General features: G+C 42.3%; 1 protein-coding gene across 1 annotated transcript in view; it reads right to left on the bottom strand.

Annotated features, from left to right (window-relative positions):
• The window catches only part of RAB2A (RAB2A, member RAS oncogene family), an 85,905-nt gene that overhangs the window by 53,384 nt on the left and 11,217 nt on the right, over window positions 1-21,304 (bottom strand). The window contains exons 2-3 of the mRNA XM_034762985.1: window positions 11,489-11,560; window positions 7,970-8,037 (exon numbers count right to left, since the gene is read on the bottom strand). Of these exons, the coding sequence (XP_034618876.1) occupies window positions 7,970-8,037; window positions 11,489-11,560 (140 nt within the window). The remainder of the gene's footprint in view (window positions 1-7,969; window positions 8,038-11,488; window positions 11,561-21,304) is intronic.

Below are 21,304 nucleotides of genomic sequence, written 5' to 3'. Positions count from 1 at the left end.
CGATTCCAGTACCAGCTCCATCCCCATCACAGGAAGGGGAGTGTCAGGATGCAGTGTCAACAGACATGGAGGTTCAGTGGATTACTCCACTGGAGGGACCACAGGTGGCGCAGCCCTGGGGAATTCCTGGATTATGGTGACATTGGAACTGAAAGCCAGAGGAGGTCTGCGACTGCCTGGTACACTGATGACATGGACACAATTGTGACTGACATATCCCTCATTCGTACTGGATTCAACAGACCCTGGAGGCTGGAATTGGAGTAAATGGTATGGGGTTTCTGCCCTCCCAACTTGGTGCCGGGGAAGGGTCAGAGGTACCCATGCCATCCCACAGATTGGAACTGGCCCTGTGCTAGTCTGTGCTTTTCCTGGGGAAGGCAGTGGTGTCACATTGCAACCTGGAGCAGTCCAGATTGTTTTTATGAGACCTCTACCTCAGCACTGACAACAGAGAATGGCTCCTCTGCCTCTTTGGCAAGGCGCCTACTCCGGAACAAGAGGTGGCAGCATTCTCTGAGCCAGAGGATGATATTCAGGCCAAGGAGGGCCTCTGTACTGGATCAGACTGCATAGTCTGTTCAAGCAGGTGCTGTTTCCGGCAAAGGTCCTGCACCACCTGAGTCCACTTTTTAAATGATTTACAAATTGAACACCACTCTTTAGAGGTGGGCCTCGCTGAGACAAAGCAAGCACCGCAAGTGGGAGTAGGTGTTGGGGATCACTCCTACACAGGAAGAACAGTGTTTAAACCCTGGTGAGGGCATCACTGGGCAACACTATTAACTAACACTAACTACAATAAACTAGGCTAAGACTAAATGCAAGATTGAGAGACTACAACCACACAGAGCTCCAACTCCAGCCAGAGGTGGTGAGAAGGAATTGAGGGGAATCAGGGTGGCACCGCCTTATATAGCCAGGAGAAGGGTCAGAGCCATGAGGTGCGACCCTCTATAAGTAGTGCTAGGCAAAAGTCTCTAGCTCCTGCATCCTGGGCACACATATCCCTAAGCGAAATACATGTCTGTATCTACTCAAAGAAATTTTCCTCCCAAACAGAATTTATAAACCGTATTTATGCTAGTCTGATATTGTTAGGCATTTGCCACAAATACTTCTACATTAAGGTTGCTTGTTTGTCATGATCATAAATGCCATCACAAAAAAACATGACCGGTTTCTCCATCCTCTACCCCCTGAAAAGTCGTAGTCTGTCACCCTGTCTAGACTGCTACTGAACTGCGACTGCTCTATGAAGCTTTACAAATTTGGCTCCATGTACATACAGTGCATGGGTTTTGAAGTTATTGTAAACATTTATTGTCAAATATCTTAAGTCATATCATAATTTCCCTTCATGAAAAATACTGTGCGCCATGACTTTCCCTTAGAAAAAAAAGCCATAAAAGTCTATAATTTTATTTTATTGCCAAAATAGTCATCACTTTTGCCATTTTTTGCCACAAATAATCAACCTTAGTTATTACCAATACCACCTGACAAGAGGTGCTAAGTAAATTTACAGCTCAGTACTTAACACTTGTTTGAGGGCACAAACATCAGCACTACGTCAAGCATGCCCTCAGATACATAGATATATGTTCTCAACACTCTACCTAAATGTAGTTTCTTTTCACCCTAAATAGAATAAGAGAGTTGATAAATAAGTTTCTATAGAGAAGACCATAAATTTAAATTTATATGCAATTAATTATCTTGCTCTTTAATAAGTAATGTCTTTTTTTCTAAAAAAGTGTGTATCAAATATCATACTGCAGAAACACATTTCAAAAAGAAGGCCAAAATAGCAGGTAGATACACACCTACAATTGATTTTTAAATATGGGTAATTTTAAGCCCTGCTAATCTGAAACACACACACGTTAAGGCTTCCTGATACCAGCAAAAAAAAAAAAAGAAAAAAAAAAGAAAAGAAAAGAAAAGCAGTGTTTATTAAGCAGCCATAAAATAAGCTTTACATTTTTCCAATAACCTTATATTAAATACATTGATTCACACATTTATAAAAAGATTTCATGTTACTACTTTGCAAGTCTGATCTGGTGGGACCAATTTGAGTTTAACTACTTATGATGCCAAGAATGACATTTATGAAAAGAGCAGACTGGAAGCTGAATACAAAATTAAAAACGGGTCTGATACTGTATGATACATTCATATGGAATAGACATAAAGAAATAGGATTAATCAGGTTCCTTGTAAAAGCCAATACAGTATATTCCCATTTATCCAAAACCATATTATCCAAACCTCCACAGCACGCATCTTATGCTAGAAGACAAGAAAGGGATTTGAATAATACATAGGTTCAGATAGAGCAGAGATCCCCAGCTAGAACTGCGAGGATGATGACGACGAGCCCCCAGCCATGGGGGAAGCTACCCTGCTTCTGAAAGGTTCCTGGGGCAGCACAGGGAGCCCTTTGCAGCCCTGCTGTCATAGCCCCACTGACTCAGGTTTTGTCGACAAAAGTCAATAGGGTCGTCCGGTTGCGTGGCAAATCAGGACCTCTTTTTGACTCTGGAGGAGTCTAGCCAGTCCCACCACTCCAGCTCTGACACACTTGATTCAGGAGAGGGGAGCTCCGGTAAGTGATCATTCTGCTTTAATACTGCATGGTATGTGGAGCTAGAGCTCTCATTTACTATGTTACATGGAAAAGGAAGGATAAGGGTCAGAAATTAACAACACAGCCTGTGGGGGCCAGGAGGAAAAGTTTGTTAATGTACACTGGGATGTCCTGGGAATCCTCCATAGTGATCGCTAGGAAACTTTCCCATAGGTATTCTGCAATCCTCTGCCTAAGCAGCTTATATTGGACATAAGTGACTGACTTGTTTGTACTAAATTAGTGCAATGGCCCCATTCAGTAGTGGGGTCCCTTTGTGCTACATGTTATACAAACTTTACAAGACATAGTGAAAGTTCGTGACCTTTAATTGCAAATATTATCTATTCTTAACTGAGATTTTTTAATTAATTTACACACATTTTATAAGCTCTCAATTCACTAAAGCTAAGAACTAGCCCATGCAATTTGGGCAAAAGGATATCCAGATTGGCTGCCACTCTAGGACAGTTCTTAAAGTATGGTCTGTGGAATAAAATATTTTAGATGGAGTGAAAGGGGAAGACAAATATGTGCCCTTAAACTGTAGTTCTGAAATATTTTTACACCCAAGATGTGTAAATAAATTAGAGAAGCCAACCACACATGAGCCTCACATTCATGCAATGACTAGTCCTGGGGGAAGGGGGAATTCTGCACCTCTGCGAACGCACAGAATTCATGTCCAGCGTAGATTCTATTTTCTGCACAGAAAATAGATTCTGCCCAAGAAATTCTGCAGTTCTGCCTCTTTCCCATTAGAGGCTGCTGTGGCGCCAGAACAGCCAGCAGCCAGCTATGGCCAACACAGCTCCCTACACGTGGAACTCAGGAGCTAGTGGGGTGACAGCATTAAGCCAAGGACTGAATGGGAGGAGGGCTGCAGGGCCACACGGGGACAGGGGCAGATGTGCTCGACTGAATGGGAGAAGCTAGAAATCAATCAGGGTCAGCATGGGCAAGGCTCCCCAACTCCCTAACAATCCCTCCCTCGCCTGCAAACCCCCCCCGCCCCAAAGTTCCATACTTCCCATCCACACCCAACAATCCTCTAGGTTCACTCCCTCTCCCTCGGGTCCTCCGTTACCTCCAACTTCCCCAAGCCTTTGCACTGCTTCTGAGGGGTGTGGGAAATTCATTTAAACTACAATACAGAAAGGTGTTACTCAAAGTTATGTATTAATTTGCTTAGTAAGGAATCTATTTGTCAAAAAAAAAAAAAAAAAACAAAAAACAAAAAACATTTCCTGAATATTTTTTTTTTTTGGGTCTGTACTGTTTACAGACATACTTGCTGACAGGTATTCTGAAATAAATTTCCAAAATAATTGAAACTGGCGTGATTATATTATGTTGTTATTTTGACAAATAAAATATGCAGAATTTTTAATTTTTTTTGCACAGAATTCCACCAGGAGTAAATGACAGATCCACCCTGCAATAATTTATTCCAGAAAAATTTGGTTCACTTCCAAACCACGGAATGGTTCAAGGCATTCTCAGAAAACCTATGTAAAAGCAATGTAACTTACCTGCAAAGTTATTCAAGACACACATTTTTCATAAGAGTGAGCTTTTCCATAAAGATTTGTAAAACAAATAGCTGTTGAATTGTCCACAGATAAAGTTATCTTTTTAGGACACTTTTTAGTACCTAGAAAGTAACATATGAGTTCAGAATAATCCTCAGCATTCCGAGATCCTTATTTCAAAAACAGTTTGGATTTCTAGAGGGAACAAGATATCCAAGTGCAAAATCCAGTGCCCATGCTTCCCACCCTAAATTAGATACAACAGTGCCTATTATGTTCAGGTTGTGAAATTAAAATCCATCCTTTTGAACATACTAAAGAGATCTCCTTTAAGTCACAGAAACCAGAAGCTTCTGTTTACTACTGTTAAAATAAACTGAGAGCACTGTGTGAAAACATGAACCCTGCTGAGGTCTTCAGGTTTTAAATAAAGCCTACACTTATCTGCAAAAGCAATTTTGGCTTCCTTAACAAGGTCATAAAGACCTGGTAAGGGCAACAGGAAACATTTTCCTCTCTTCTCCCACCTAAAGCCACATCTTAAGCAAGGACCCAGTTTACTTCTGTTGCTGCCACATACAGGGAAACTTTGGAGAAATTCCTGATGAACACAAGAAGATACACCACCACTGAAGAAATCGGAAAGAATCTTCTTTAATTATGGAGGTGTTCAGCCAGTTTCTGAAACAGGAACATGTGTGCTCTCAGACAGTGAACCTATATTACAACTACAGTGGATATTAGCAACCTCTCAATTGCCAGCAAAAAGTTGCCATTCTCTGAAAGTTGCCATTAAGTGAAAGCCTGGAGGTAGGGCCACAGCAGAGAAGGTGGTTGCAGTCCAAATGCCAGAAGAGCCCCTGACGGAGATCCATCACTACAGGCTGAAAGAGGAGGCTGCTGGAAAGGGCTCCCAGGGCTTTCCATTGTCTCTCCCCCTGCACTCTCTGGAATGCACCCTGCTCTGGCACTGAGGAGCCAGGCGTGGCATGTCCCAGTGCTTTCTTTGTTGGCTGCAGCCTGTAAACCTGCCTGCAGCTGGGGCTTTCCACGGGGAACAGGGACACGGGGGGGGGGGGGGGGGGGGCACAAGGCTGCACAGTTCCTCTTCTTGCAATCTCCAGGCTGCAGACTCAGAGCCAATAAATTAATTACTAGTGGAACCCCTCTTCCAAAGAAGTCATCAATAAGCAGCATGACAATTGCTAATATCCAAATTCTATTAACATTCAAGTCAATAGGACAGAATTGGTTCTTGGGAAAATGTTCCTAATAACTGAAAGTCGTCTTTATCAGGATGGCATCCACTGTATAACCAAACATGTGAATGCAAAGTTAGAGGATCTCTCAAAAGATAGCTGGGATGGAGGTACTTATAGGTGAAATGGAGATTACAACTTAGCTATAAAGCCCCGTTGTGGTTCAGATGCTGGTCCTTGCACACAGGCTGTGTGTTTGAAAAAACTATTTGAAGGTACAGACTACTCCCCTTGTGAAATCAGGTTAAAGACAAAATAAGCTTACAGTTAGGGCCCTACCAAATTCAAGGTCCATTTTGTTCAATTTCACAGTCACAGGATTTTTTAAATAGTCAATTTCCTGATTTCAGCTATTTGAATCTGAAATTTCATGGTGTTGTAATTGTAAGGGTCCTGACCCAAAAAAAAGAGTTGTGGGGACGGGTTTGCAAGGTTACTGTGTGTGTGCGCGCGCATGGGGGGAGGGGAGAGACTGCTACCCTTACTGCTGCTGGCGCTGCCTTCAGAGCTGGGCAGCTGCAGAATGGCGGCTGCTGCCCAGAAGCCCAGCTCTGGGGGCAGAACTGCCGCCATCAGCAGCGCAGAACGAAGGATGGCATGGTATGGTATTGCCACGCGTACTTCTGCGCTGCTGCCTGCAGAGCTGGGCCCTCAGTCAGCAGCCGCCACTCTTCAGCTGTTCAGCTCTGAAGTCAGCACAAAAGTAAGGATGGCAATACCGCAACCCCCATAAAATAATCCTCTGATCCCCCCTGCAACTTCCTTTTGGGTCAGGACCCCCAATTTGATAAACACTGGTCTCCCCCTTGAAATCTGTATAGTATAGGGTAAAAGCACAGAGAAGACCAGATTTCACAGTCCGGGACGCGTTTTTCCATAGCCGTGAATTTGGTAGGGTCCTACTTATGGTTAAAGATATGGCCAGCGGGTTCACAACTAAACTTGTCCCCTGGCCTGAGCCTGCCCCACTTCAGACTCTCGGGGTAACTTCTTTATACTGACTGTACAAGCTATAAAGCAGAATTACACTAACTAAATTCAGAGCCTTCCACAGCCATAACTTGGGCCAGAATATTTAGATATAAACCTGTAGTTACCCAAGTTCAGAAGTAAGTCCAAGGCAACAGAGTAGGAGTTCTCAAACTATGGTCTGCAGAACACTTTCTGATAGTAATATGCACTAACAAAACAGGAAGAAAACCACAAAATAAGTAAAGAATTGTAAGGAGATATTTACAGGAAGATCACAAAAACTGGTTCACAGAATGAAGACTTTCATATGTGTGTTAACTTAGTCTTTTTGTTGGTGAACTTTATCACGTGTTACTAAAAAACAAAGGTGTTTACTAATTGCTTTTAAGAGACTAGAACTTGAATAATTGACCTGCCAAAGCCAACACTGGCATTTCCATCCAAACCCAGAGCATTTGTGAAGTATATTAAGAAAAAAAATCCGACTATGGGTCCCATGAATGAAGACATTTGTGATGGTTATGCTCTCTCTTGCAGAAATTCACTTTTTTTAAAAAAGGTAATAAATACATATAACACTATTCAGTTGGAGAGTCTCTTTTTGGAAATACAGGAAATGTTGGGTTTGATGCCACAAGCTCCAAGAACAGGAGGGGATTTATTAAAAGAAATAGACAGATATTTTTCTCATTATCTAGTTTATGCAACACATTTTCTCAAATCACTTATTTCTTAGACTTAGAAAAATATGGGTCCTTAAACTGAGTGCAGTTTTTAAGCCACTGTCACCATAGATAAAACCCCTAACCAACACAAATTCAGGAAAAAGTAATTGAAGTTGTATTTTGACAAATTTCAAATAAAAAATAAACACATGAATGATGGAAGCAACAGAGGGTCCTGTGGCACCTTTGAGACTAACAGAAGTACTGGGAGCATAAGCTTTCGTGGGTAAGAACCTCACTTCTTCAGATGAATGATGGAAATATTCATGTTTAAGAAAGTTTAACCAAATGAGGAAACATGAACTTAGTAAGGGCCTCATGTCTGTCCATCACAAATATGAGAGGTGGGAAAAGGGGGAGACAGAAAAATTCGCTGTTAGTAGCAAGTTTGTAAGTTAAAAAAAAAAAAAAATTTGTTGAGCGCCTCCTGGACAGAATCAAGCAGTGGAGGAAACTCCACAGTTAAAACACAAACACTCAGCTATAATTAAATTGGTTATCCTCATAATGAAACAAAACTGAATATTAAAAATGCAGCATCTTCTTTAAATACACAGGAAAAAATAATTTCATATCTATGAAAGGTTCACACCACCACAACATGCTTCAGAGGTACTGCTAGAGATACATTTTATACCTAGCAAGTACTTATTACATATTCCTTCCCATCTTCTTATGGAGTTTTGTCTTTGTTCCTAAGAGTTACAGTGCTCAATTCATTTAACAGCAAAAACTGCACAATTTTTAAGTACTTTGAATATAAAAATTTAGAGGAACCATAGTGAATATTTAATCTTTACAGAAAATAAATGCATTTAAATGTATAAACAAAGAACACATTATGCTTACCGTATCCCATATCTGAAGTTTTATCTGTTTTCCATCAATTGTTATCATTCGAGCACCAAATTCTACACCTGAAGAGATTTTAAGAGTTACAGTGTTACTACCCAAGAGGGAAAAATCTATCCAACATGAAATTAAACAGGTGGGGTAGACTTAACTCAACTTTGTAACCATAGGAAGCAACCTTGCAGTGCACTTTTACTTTATATTATACTTTAGTTTAGTGGTTCTCAACACACAGCCCAATCAGCACACAGCTACAGCTCAGGGCCACACAGAGAGCTACATATGCAGCCCACAATGGTAAACAGGTTGAGAACCATTGCTCTAATTGCTTTCCTATATTGCTTTTAATGCTTTAAACATGCATTGCTTTTTCTAAATCTTCCAAAAGTCTTAATAAAAAGGTGTTTCCTTAGTTCACGTGGGTGAAAAACAAACAAACCACCCATGTGTCTGTTTAGGCTTACACAGGAAATTAAAGGTAAACATACAACCCTACTCATTTTTGTTCTCTATACCCAAGATTGTTACTGGAATGCTATAATTAATGTTGATTTTCATTACTTTTTCAAAATATAGATTCATACACATTTTAAATAAGCAAGGCTAAACCACAGAAATTCAAACAGTAACAAAGACAAAGTAAAAATTCTGACCATTTGTCGTTAGTACAGCAATAAAAGCATGAAGTAAATATTGCTAACACTGTATAATCGATATCCGTAAAGAATTTCATAGTTTCTCAACTGTAAATAGTTTCTTTTTTGACGGACAGGGTCAATTTCTAACTAGAGAAGTTTGTGCTTATATTACAATTTAACAGTTTGATGAATCAAAGTAAAATTGTAGAAATTTTGAGCACTAATCAAAGTATCTCAAGGCTCCCATTAGCTTCCCCCACTATAACTGCTAAATACCCAAAATAAAAACAAAAACACACCTGGTAAAAATGAGATTAGTTTGAAAAATAAATGAATTTTACTCAAGGTTGGATTAAGTTGGCAATATTTATTGGTGAGTGTAAGAGATTGTGAAAGTAACCATAGTCCGTGAAATATAGCTCCTTAACAGGCCAGTTTAACAAACATCATAAACTGTACCAATAGTACTAACACATCATAACAGCAAAAGATTGATGCTGCCCACCTGAGCAGCACTATTTACATGTGAAAGAGACTTGTTGAGTGTACATGGCACATCAACAAGATGGGATCTGGGGCATTTCTTCAGTGCATAAGCACAGGACTATTTCTTAACAACAGATGCTCCAACAGTTCTGGTAAATACTGTGGGAAAAGTTTTCAAACTTGGGTGTCAGATTATGCTCCTCAACTCAGGGTTAGGCCCCTAAATAGGAGTGATCTTACTTTTAAAGCTGCTGAACTCACTGTCATAACAAAGTCAATGGGTTCTGCAGGTACTCACTACAACTGGAAAATAAGGATTTAGTAGTTTAGTTTTAGGCACTCAATTGGAAAATTTTGGCTAGTGTCTGCAGACACGCAAGGGTGGGATTTTCAAAGGAGCTTAAGGAAGTTATACACCAAATCCCATTGAAAGTTGGAACTTTAATACCCAGAGGTACATTTGAAAATCGCAGCCTAAGTCTCTTTCTATAGCAGTGATACTCAGACCTCAGTGGTTCAGGAGCCAAATTAGCAAATCAACTTTACCCGAAAGAGCCAAGTAGTGTGAAGTCGTTGTTTCATTTACTATAGTACTAGATATTAATATTTAAACAGTATGACAGTGGAAATATTTAGTTTTTTAATAAATATATTATGCTCACAGCAAAATGACTGACCAAGTATTGCTATTTTATTAACTACAATTGGTTAACATAGTAAAAGCATGCTGGGAGAAAGTACACGTGGGTGGCATAGCCTGAGAGAATTGTGGTGGGTGGGTAGGGTACCTGGGGCAAACTCTTCCCATTCTTTCCTTTCCCCATCAGGCTCTTAAGTTCTGTTCCTATCTCCCATTTTGTCCTTCTATAGGCCCAGACATTTTAACAACTCCAGATCTCACCCCCCCCAACCCCCTCCCCCGACACCCTTCCTGTCAGCAACTGCCTTCTCCCAGGTCTCCAATGCTGGCTGCTGGTGAGGTAGGCAGAGCAGACACTGTAGTCATCATGGGAACCGCAGCTCTTTACCATCACTCAGATGGGAACAGGAGAATCCAGCTAGCTGCAGAAATACGTGACAGGGTGGCAAATGCATGAATCTTATTCAAGATTTGACATACGTAACCGCCCTGGTCTTGAAAGAGAGATGACAAGAAGTCTGCTTCCAAAGACAAGTCCTGGTTCTTTATTCAAACAACCTACCTGGTTCCAAAACTAGGGGGAACAAAGCTGCTGCTAAGGCTGACAGTTTGAAGTACTTCAGAGACAGCTGCGTACAACGACTGGGAGGTCTGTCAAGAGACAGACCATCTTGCACTGTTCTGCTAAAAGAGGAACGGTTGTTTGTTTTGCACTTGTCCATTTTAAGTACTCCCACAGGAGAGGAGCTTCATTAATCTAAGAGAAACTATGCTAGAGAGTGGAAAGCAAAAGTGGGTACAGACTCATGTTGTCCGTCCTGTGCAAGGCTGAGCATAATTGTGGACACTACCTTAACAGGGACCTTGAAATAACCTAAATTGTAGTTAAAAGATTCTGCAATTTTATTATTGGCTGGTGCCTGTTCAAGCATAGCTTAAATAAAACTCATCTGAAGACCAGCCTTCTCCACAAGAGCAAAATTACTTCCCATACCATGCATCAGAAGTATCCATCTGCTTCACAGTGAAAAGTAAAAAATGAAAATTTGTTTCATATGAAAAAATCGAAGTCAAGTCACAGCTAATACATTCCCTCCCAGCTCACTCATTTCATTTACCTCTCCCACCATCAGACACACCTCTTACACATGCAACCTCCCCATCATGTCCGTCCAGCTGCACAACCAGGCCTCAAACCTTCCCCTTCCAGGTGATAATTATATCCCCAATTCAACCTTTTGCCATCAGGAAACTCTATACAATTTCTCATCTAGTAAACACAAAAGTTTTTATTTGTTGAAGTCTGCTTTGTTTTTAATCTTAATTTTATGCTTATGGCAAATGGCAGAGCGCCCTGGAGACTGAAGTCTGACCCACTGAGCAAATGCAAGCTCTGCACATCATTCTACTAATGTGCTTCAAGCCTGACCAGTTTCTATGCCCACTCAATCTATGGCCTTCCTGCAGAGGCAGCCAAGGAGGTTGCAAATTATGAATGTGGAGCACTTTTGTGATGTGAATATTTGCCCACTAAGAACTGGATTAGCATCTTATTTCACATCAGTTATGATATAGCCAGCAGACCGCAAAGATATACGATTTGTGCCACAATAAAAAAAAAAACAGCAATTAAGTGAAAGGATATACAACCCATAGCCAACATGTTGAGGCACCTAGCTGTCCATCACCCTTAAAAATATATCCTTATTTTTAAATACCTTTTGAATAGAATATTTAATAGGAAGAACTTACCAATAGTTAGGTCATGCACTGGTTGAAACCTTTTGTCTGTAAACTGTAACAATAAACATGATTTCCCAACACCTGAAAGAGAGAATATTTTCTTCAAGCAAATTCAAAAACTTTACTTAAGCTGCCGCAATTAAAACCTAATTTATAACTCATTTAAAACAATATATATCATTAGACAATTTATCATTAGACCCCATTTTGATATACAGGACCTGACATTTGTTTATCCAAGTCATATTATATTAGAATATAATTATATCCTTGTCTTACATATTTTTAAAAAATTCACAAGTGAGTGTCTGGAAAACGACGAGCACAATTTTAAGATTAACAGTTAAAATAATACACTTTATCTTTCATTCTCTCATACTGTAATGTGAACGGCACTTTGCCCTCTCAGTACGCTACAAATAGTTTCTCTATCACTTCCATTTGCACTTTTACCTTTCGCTCTTCCATATCCCTTCCTTCATGCTGCTTACATATTGCCAGATACATGCCTGCTACCTTTAAAATGTGGCCAGAATAATCTGACTGACAACCTACCAAACAGAGAAAAAGCAGAGCACACCAGGAACTCCAATCCTACAGTGATTTTTCAGTGTGTCTGGGATAGCGATCCTGGCGGTGGGGGCAGAACAGAGGGAATGTAATTGAACAGCCTACATGAATGGGATGGCAAAATCACTAACACTTTTACAAGATTTTGTTGCATTATAGCAGAACAAGGCCATAAGAATGATACCACAAAGTAGAAGGTCCAGAAAAAAATGCACTTAAGTTATATAAAGACATAACTTCATCAGCAGACAAAGCTGCTGCCTGCCAACAGTGTAGAACACGGACCTTTCAGCTTTCTTTTCTTTAAGTTTTACACACTTCTAGGAAATGTGGTGTTTTGCTTTAGTTACATAATTCAGCTAGTTATAATCAAAAAAATCAGGAGGATGTAAATAGGTAAAAACTGAGGCAAATTTAAATGCAAGAGGAATGAAGTCTCTCAGAAAGGGATAGAGGGGGACAGTTAAGCGGCAAGATTCCCTAGTTAACACTTGGTTGCAGTTTTTCATTAAATTAGTTGTTAATCTTTCCAGCTGGCTAGGAACAAATATTTTTATTAATAGATTTATACAGTCATCTGAAATCCTCCAAGCATTTTGCCTGTAGGAATCACAGCAACTGTACACATCAGGGTAGAGAAAAGTAGCTTGTCTAATTAAAGTCACAGGAAGACTTTTGGTAAAGTATCCTTGTTGGAAATGGAATCCCTCTATGATGTTAATACAAGCCTAAAATGCAACAGTCCAAAGGTCTGAGTTGCTAACTATGTCGCTGACCAAGCTTTCACACAAGTCTTGTCCTTGTTTCTTTGTAGCAATGTATTCAGATTGAAAATTAATTCAGACTTAGCTAAACAAAGTGACACTATTAGGCAGTTTAAACCACAGCTTGAAAAAATCATTTATGGTAAGGGGGAAGTTTTTCCTGGAGAACATAGGAGGCTCAAGCCATCAATTTCTGCTGAATTTGGGATTACATTTCAAATTAATAAAAATTTCTAGAATTTACGGTTAAGATATCCTTCTAAATTGAATCTAATAAAAAACAATGTAGTTTTGTCTTCCTAAATCTGCAGACAGCTGTAGTCACTCTGCTACTGCTCAGACTTACTAAGCAGCAGGAGAATGAAACTAAAGCCTTGTTTACACTGGAAAGTTTCTGCACAGTAAAGCAGCTTTCTGCGCGGTAACTCCCAAGGAGTACACACTGCCAAGCCGCTTAGTGTGCAGAAACTGCACAGTTCTGGCGCTCTAAAAAACCACCTCGAGAGGCGTACAGCTTTCTGCGCCGGGGCTACAGTGTTGAGATGCCAATGTAGACATTGTGGCACTTACAGCCCTGTGATTGGCCTCTCGGAGGTATCCCACAATACCAGTTCTCACCTCTCTGGTCATCGGTTTGAATGCTACTGCCCAGCCCTCAGGTGACCAACCCTCAGCCCCACACCGTACATGCCTTTGCAAATTTGAAAGTCCCCTTCCTGTTTGCTCTGTGATTCATGCAGTGGTCTCAGTGCATCTTTCCAGGTGGCCATGCCTGCTCCACGCACCAGGCGATCCCCCACTTGGAGCAATGCCGAGCTGCTGAACCTCATCATCGGCATTTGGGGAGAGGAGGTTGTGCAGTTCCAGCTGCGCTCCAGCTATAGGAATTATGATACCTATGGACAGATTTCATGATGCATGATAGAAAGGGGCCATGACTGGGACAAATTGCAGTGTAGGGTAAAAGCTGCCGGTTCTACAAAGAGCTGGATGCGATACTCGGTGGCAACCCCACCTCCACTGCGAAGGACCCTGTGGATACTTTGCTGGCTCGCGTGCCAGTTGAGAATGGATCGAGCCAGGAGGAGGAAATCTTGGACGAAGAGAAGGAAGAGGACCCAGAGGCAGAGGATGACTTGCTGGCCAAAGATGCATGCAACCAGGAGTTCTTTTCTACCCTGGAGGAGCCTAGCCACTCACAGCAGTTGTATCTTGAAAAAGTGCAAACAGGAGAAAAGACCCCTAGTAAGTGGATCTGATTTTGTGAATTGCTGAAGCAAGTTGTTGGGGATAGGAGCGTTGCAGAAAGCAGGCTTGTATCCCACCGCATGCACAGTCTGAGTGGCAGAACAGACTGTTGATAGACTCCCTCACTTCATGGGAATCTCCAGAAAACTCCTGCGGAGATAATGGGCAATCCACTGCCACAGATTCCTCGGCAGTGCTGCTTTGTTTCTTGCCCCATTAATAGTAACTTTCCCGCGTCACTGTGCCATCACGGAGGGACGGATGGGAGAACAGTTGCTGTACACAGGAGAGCCGCATAGGTGCCAGGGCGGAAGCCGGAGACTTGGAGAAGACCCTCCCCTTGATTCCCTGCTCACCCTCAGCAGCGAGATATCTTCCATAATGATCACCTCCTGTGGAAAGTGTGTGAACAGGAATGATTATTAGGCCCCCCCCTACAGTGCTGGCTCTCCCCAAGAGCCACGTGCCCAGTGTACAGCAGGGTACAGGAAGAGTGATTTACACTGACCCTGCGACTACTCACCATTTTGGGGGTCTTGTGGCTCATGTGTGCTTGCCTGGGGTCAGCCAGTTAGTGACAGGTGTGAGAGTACTGGCTGTGTTTTAAAGCACTAAATCAGTGTTGTCTGTGTTGCAAACAATATTGCTTCTGTAAAATGTTGCATTTAAATTTCACAGAGATGATCTTGGGAGCCCAGCCTCCCTCTTTGTTATCGGCGGCAGAATGGCTGTGCAGAATTAGAAAGCGGCCAAGAAGAACTAAGGAGGACTTTCTCCGTGAGGTTATGATGCACTCTGCCACCAAGAAAAAGGACACTTAAGAGCGCCACATGGACACGCTTCAGCCGAGAAGCGTGCTGCTTACCAGGAGCTAGGATTCACGATTTGACGGAGAGACTGCCGAGACTCATCAAGCCCTCGGATTGCTACCCCTTCCTGCTTCTCCACGTGGGCACCAACGATACTGCCAAGAATGACCTTGAGCAGATCACTGCAGACTACATGGTTCAGGGAAGAAGGATAAAGGAGTTTGAGGGGCAAGTGGTGTTCTCGTCCATCCTCCCTGTGGAAGGAAAAGGCCTGGGTAGAGACTGTCGAATCGTAGAAGTCAACAAATGGCTACGCAGATGGTGTTGGAAAGAAGGCTTTGGATTCTTTGACCACAGGATGGTGTTCCAAGAAGGAGTGCTAGGCAGAGACGAGCTCCACCTAATGAAGAGAGGGAAGAGGATCTTCGCAAGCAGGCTGGCTAACCTAGTGAGGAGGACTTTAAACTAAGTTCACCGGGAGAAGGAGACCAAAGCCCTAACGTAAGTGGGGAAGTGGGATACCGGGAGGAAGCACGAGCAGGAGAGCGCAAGAGGGGAGGACTCCTGACTCATACTGAGAAAGTGGGATGATCAGCGAGTTATCTTAAGCGCCTATACACAAATGCAAGAAGTCTGGGAAACAAGCAGGGAGAACTAGAAGTCCTGGCACATTCAAGGAACTATGATGTGATTGGAATAACAGAGACTTGGTGGGATAACTCCCATGACTGGAGTACTGGCATGGATGGATATAAACTGTTCAGGAAGGACAGGCAGGGCAGAAAAGGTGGGGGACTTGCATTGTATGTAAGAGAGCAGTATGACTGCTCAGAGCTCTGGTATGAAACTGCAGAAAAACCTGAGTGTCTCTGGATTAAGTTCAGAAGTGTGAGCAACAAGGGTGATGTCGTGGTGGGAGTCTGCTACAGACCACCAGACCAGGGGGATGAGGTGGACGAGGCTTTCTTCCGGCAACTAACAGAAGTTACTAGATCAGAGGCTTGATCTCTGCTGGGAGAGCAATACAGTGGTGCACAGACAATCCAGGAAGTTTTTGGAAAATGTAGGGGACAATTTCCTGGTGCAAGTGCTGGAGGAACCAACTAGGGGAAGAGCTCTTCTTGACCTGCTGCTCACAAACAGCGAAGAATTCGTAGGGGACGCAAAAGTGGACGGGAACCTGGGAGGCAGTGACCATGAGATGGTCAAGTTCAGGATCCTGACACAAGAAAGAAAGGAGAGCAGCAGAATATGGACCCTGGACTTCAGAAAAGCAGACTGACTCCCTCAGGGAACTGATAGGCAGGATCCCCTGGGAGAATAGCATGAGGGGAAAAGGAGTCCAGGAGAACTGGCTGTATTTTAAAGAATCCTTATTGAGGTTGCAGGAACAAACCATCCCGATGTGTAGAAAGAATAGTAAATATGGCAGGCGACCAGCTTGGCTTAACAGTGAAATCCTTGCTGATCTTAAACACAAAAAAGAAGCTTACAAGAAGTGTAAGATTGGACAAATGACCAGGGAGGAGGAGTATAAAAATATTGCTCAGGCATGCAGGAGTGAAATCAGGAAGACCAAAGCACACTTGGAGTTGCAGCTGGCAAGAGATGTTAAGAGTAATAAAAAGGGTTGCTTCAGGTATGTTAGCAACAAGAAGAAAGTCAAGGAAAGTGTGGGCCCCCTTACTGAATGAGGGAGGGATGTGGAAAAAGCTAATGTACTCAATGATTTTTTTGCCTCTGTCTTCACAAACAAGGTCAGCTCTCACACTGCTGCACTGGGCAGCACAGCATGGGGAAAAAGGTGACCAGCCCTATGCGGAGAAAGAAGTGGTTCAGGACTATTTAGAAAAGCTGGACAAGCACAAGTCCATGGGGCCGGATGCGCTGCATGCGAGGGTGCTAAAGGAGTTAGCAGACGTGATTGCAGAGCCATTAGCCATTATCTTTGAAAACTCATGGTGATTGGGGGAGGTCCCGGATGACTGGAAAAGAGCTAATGTAGTGCCCATCTTTAAAAAAGGGAAGGAGGAGGATCCGGGGAACTACAGGCCAGTCAACCTCACCTCAGGCCCTGGAAAAATTATGAAGCAGGTCCTCAAGGAATCAATTCTGAAGCACTCAGAGGAGAGGAAAGTGATCAGGAACAGTCAGCATGGATTCACCAAGGGCAAGTCATGCCTGACTAACCTAATTGCCTTCTATGATGAGATAACTGACTCTGTGGATGAGGGGAAAGCAGTGGACGTGTTATTCCTTGACTTTAGCAATGCTTTTGTTAGTGTCTCCCGCAGTATTCTTGCCAGCAAGTTAAAGAAGTATGGGCTGGATGAATGGACTAGAAGGTGGATAGAAAGTTCTCTAAATCGTCAGGCTCAATGGGTAGTGATCAATGGCTCCATGTCTAGTTGGCAGCCGGTATCAAGCGGAGTGCCCCAAGGGTCGGTCCTGGGGCCGGTTTTGTTCAATATCTTCATTAATGATCTGGAGGATGGCATGGACTGCACCCTCAGCAAGTTTGCAGATGACACTAAACTGGGAGGAGTGGTAGATATGCTGGAGGGTAGAGACAGGATACAGAGGAAACTAGAAAAATTAGAGGACTGGGCCAAAAGAAATCTGATGAGGTTCAACAAGGACAAGTGCAGAGTCCTGCACTTAAGACGGAAGAATCCCATGCACTCCTACAGACTAGGGACCGAATGGCTAGGCAGCAGTTCTGCAGAAAAGGACCTAGGGGTTACAGTGGATGAGAAGCTGGATATGAGTCAACAGTGTGTCCTTGTTGCCAAGAAGACTAATGGCATTTTGGGCTGTATAAGTAGGGGCATTGCCAGCAGACCAAGGGATGTGATCATTCCTCTCTATTCTGCATTGGTGAGGCCTCATCTGGAGTACTGTGTCCAGTTTTGGGCCCCACATTACAAGAAGGATGTGGAAAAAATTGGAAAGAGTCCAGCAGAGGGCAACAAAAATGATTAAGAGGCTGGAGCACATGACTTAAGAGGAGAGGCTGAGGGAACTGGGATTGTTTAGTCTGCAGAAGAGAAGAACGAGGGGGGATTTGATAGCTGCTTTCAACTACCTGGAAGGGGGTTCCAAAGAGGATGGATCTAGACTATTCTCAGTGGTACCAGATGACAGAACAAGGAGTAACGGTCTCAAGTTGCAATGGGGGAGGTTCAGGTTGGATATTAGGAAAAACTTTTTCATTAGGAGGCTGGTGAAGCACTGGAATGGGTTACCTAGGGAGGTGATGGAATATCCTTCCTTAGAGGTTTTTAAGGTCAGGCTTGACAAAGCCCTGGCTGGGATGATTTAGTTGGGGATTGGTCCTGCTTTGAGCAGGGGGTTGGACTAGATTACCTCCTGAGGTCCCTTCCAACCCTGATATTCTATGATACCAGCTCTTCAAACCGAGCAGCTCCACATCTGCCCTCCCCTGCAGCTGCTGTCGCAAAACTCTTTCCCCTGCGCCCCAAACACACCGCCAACACACTATTATTAACCTCCTGGCTCCACTCTCTACCCACAGCATTCCACTCCTCCCTCCTCACAGTCCAGCACTGTAGCCTCCCACTACCCACTGCACTCAACACCCATCCCTCTGTAGTTTGGCCCTGCTGAAGTACAGCACCCACTGCATTGTACTCCAAAGGAGAAGGTTGGGTATGATCCCTGGACATACACAAATCTGTAGCCATCCCGGGACCCCTCCTCCTCAGACCTTCCCTTTCCCCATTCCCCTCATTGCTGATCATTTTTTTCATTTAACTCTCTCCTCTGGTTGTTGTCTTTCAATACAAGAATTGTGTTTGTTTGTTTGAAAACAATCTTTATTCTATTAAGTGAAAGCAAAAAGAACACTGCAAAGCAACATAGATTCATAGATTCTAGGACTGGAAGGGACCTCGAGAGGTCATCGAGTCCAGTCCCCTGCCCGCATGGCAGGACCAACTACTGTCTAGACCATCCCTGATAGACATTTATCTAACCTACTCTTAAATATCTCCAGAGATGGAGATTCCACAACCTCCCTAGGCAATTTATTCCAGTGTTTAACCACCCTGACAGTTAGGAACTTTTTCCTAATGTCCAACCTAGACCTCCCTTGCTGCAGGTTAAGCCCACTGCTTCTTGTTCTATCCTTAGAGGCTAAGGTGAACAAGTTTTCTCCCTCCTCCTTATGACACCTTTTTAGATACCTACACCCTACAAACAATCACAAGAGTGAAATGCCTGCAAGGAAATTATTTTAAAACACCATAATATAAGCTCAAACTAAACACGTACCCCAAATTAAAAATAAATAAAGTAATTAATTAAAAAAACGAGTAAGAACAGCAAAAAATGCAATCATAGCTAAACAGCAGAGTAAACAAGGCGATTAAAGGCAAAAAGGTATCCTTTAAAAATTTGAAATCAAATACTACCGAGGAAAATAGAAAGGAACAAACTCTGGCAAGTCAAGCATAAAAGTATAATTAGGCAGGCCAAAGAAGAATTTGAGGAGCAAATAGCAAAAGACACAAACTAAAAACAAAAACAAAAAAAACTTTTGAAGTACACCAGAAGCAGGAAGCCTGCCAAACAATCAGTGGGGGAACTGGACGATAAAGGTGCTAACGGAGAACTTAAGGAAGACAAGGCCATTGAGAAGCTAAATGAAATCTTTGCATCAGTCTTCATTGCAGAGTATGTGAGGGAGATTCCCATACCTGAACCATTCTTTTTGAGTGACAATCCTGAGGAACTGTCCCAAATTGAGGTGTCAATAAAGGAAATTTTGGAACAAAATGATTAAACAGTAATGAGTTACCAGGACCAGATAGTATCCACCCAAGAGTTCTGAAGGAACTCAAATGTGAAATCACAGAACTACTAACTATGTTATATAACCTATTGTTTAAATCAGCCCCCGTACCAGATGACCAGCAGATAACTAATGTAATTCCGGTTTTTAAAAAAGGCTCCAGAGGCAATTCTGGCAGCCACAGGCCAGTAGGCCTAACTTCAGTAACAAGCAAATTAGCTGAAACTATAGTACACAACAGAATTATCAGACACATAGATTAACATGATATGTTGGGGAAGAGTCAACATGGCTTTTGTAAAGGGAAATCATGCCTCACCAATCTATTAGAATTCTTCGAGAGTGTCAACAGGTGTGATTCAATTGATATAATGTACCTGGACTTCCAGAAAACCTGTCATAAGGTCCCACACCAAAAGCTCTTAAGCAAAGTAAGCAGTCATGGAACAAGACAGAAGGTCCTCTCATGGATCAGTAACTGGTTTAAAGATAGGAAAGAGAGGGTAGGAACAAATGGTCAGTTTTCAAACTACGAAGTGATAAATGAGATCTGTATTGGGACCAGTGCTGTTCAACATGTTCATAAATGATCTGGAAAAAGAGTAAACAGTGCAGATGACACTAACTTATTCAAGATCATTAAGTCCAAAGCTGACTGCGAATAATTACAAAAGAATTTCACAAAACTGGGTGACTGGGCAACAAAATGGCGGATGAAATTCAGTGTTGATAAGTGCAAAGTAGTGCACACTGGAAAACAATCCAAACTATACATACAAAATGATGGGTTCTAAATTAGCTGCTACCACTCAAGAAAGATCTTGGAGTCATCATGGATAGTTCTCTGAGAACATCTGCTCAATATCCAGCGGCAGTCAAAAAAACTAACAATATTAGGAACCATTAGGAAAGAGAAACGAAGATAGAAAATATCAGAATGCCATGCCTTGAATGTAACCTAAACATTGCAGCATTACAGACGCTCCCCGACTTACGCAAGCGTTCCGTTCCGGAACACTTTGCGTAAGTCGGGAACGTATACCCGACAATTACGCACACCAAAAAAAGCTTAGAGAACTTATTCCGTAAGTGCGGATTTGTGTAAATCGGATTTGCGTAACCCAGGGAGTGTTTGTAATCTATCCCATAAAGACAAGAATGTGAAACTACTAGTGTGCGTTTTTATTGTCAAACTGACTGAAAGGCAAAACACCAACAGCATAAATAGTGAAAAGTAAATGAGTTTTCAACATAGTCATTCCATTATAATAACAGGAAATTTTAGAGGTGACATATCCTCCCCCCCATTCCATGTGTTTCTCTGAAGTATAAAGACAACATGAAAGGTTGGTGGAAGGAGGGGGCCCTACTTGTTTTGATGGAAGACTTGGAGTCATCGTTTGTTCTGCCACCTCAACTAAAAGGGCAAGTGTGCTGAATCTTCAGCCAAATCTTCCTTTTTAACCATATTAGTCAATCAATCAAGTGATAAAAAAATAAAAAAACAAAATGTTAAAGTCTGACTAAAAATCTCTTTCCCTCAACTATTCAGTTTCCACTCTTGGCTCTTGTGGAGACATCTGACTAGCTCTTCAGTCAGAGTATTCTAGACTACACTGTA

Source organism: Trachemys scripta, chromosome 2, assembly GCF_013100865.1.
Source record: "Trachemys scripta elegans isolate TJP31775 chromosome 2, CAS_Tse_1.0, whole genome shotgun sequence".
Taxonomy (NCBI): domain Eukaryota; kingdom Metazoa; phylum Chordata; order Testudines; family Emydidae; genus Trachemys; species Trachemys scripta.
The sequence above is the reverse complement of the archived record's forward strand: the minus strand, read 5'-3'. Positions and strand labels throughout refer to the sequence as shown.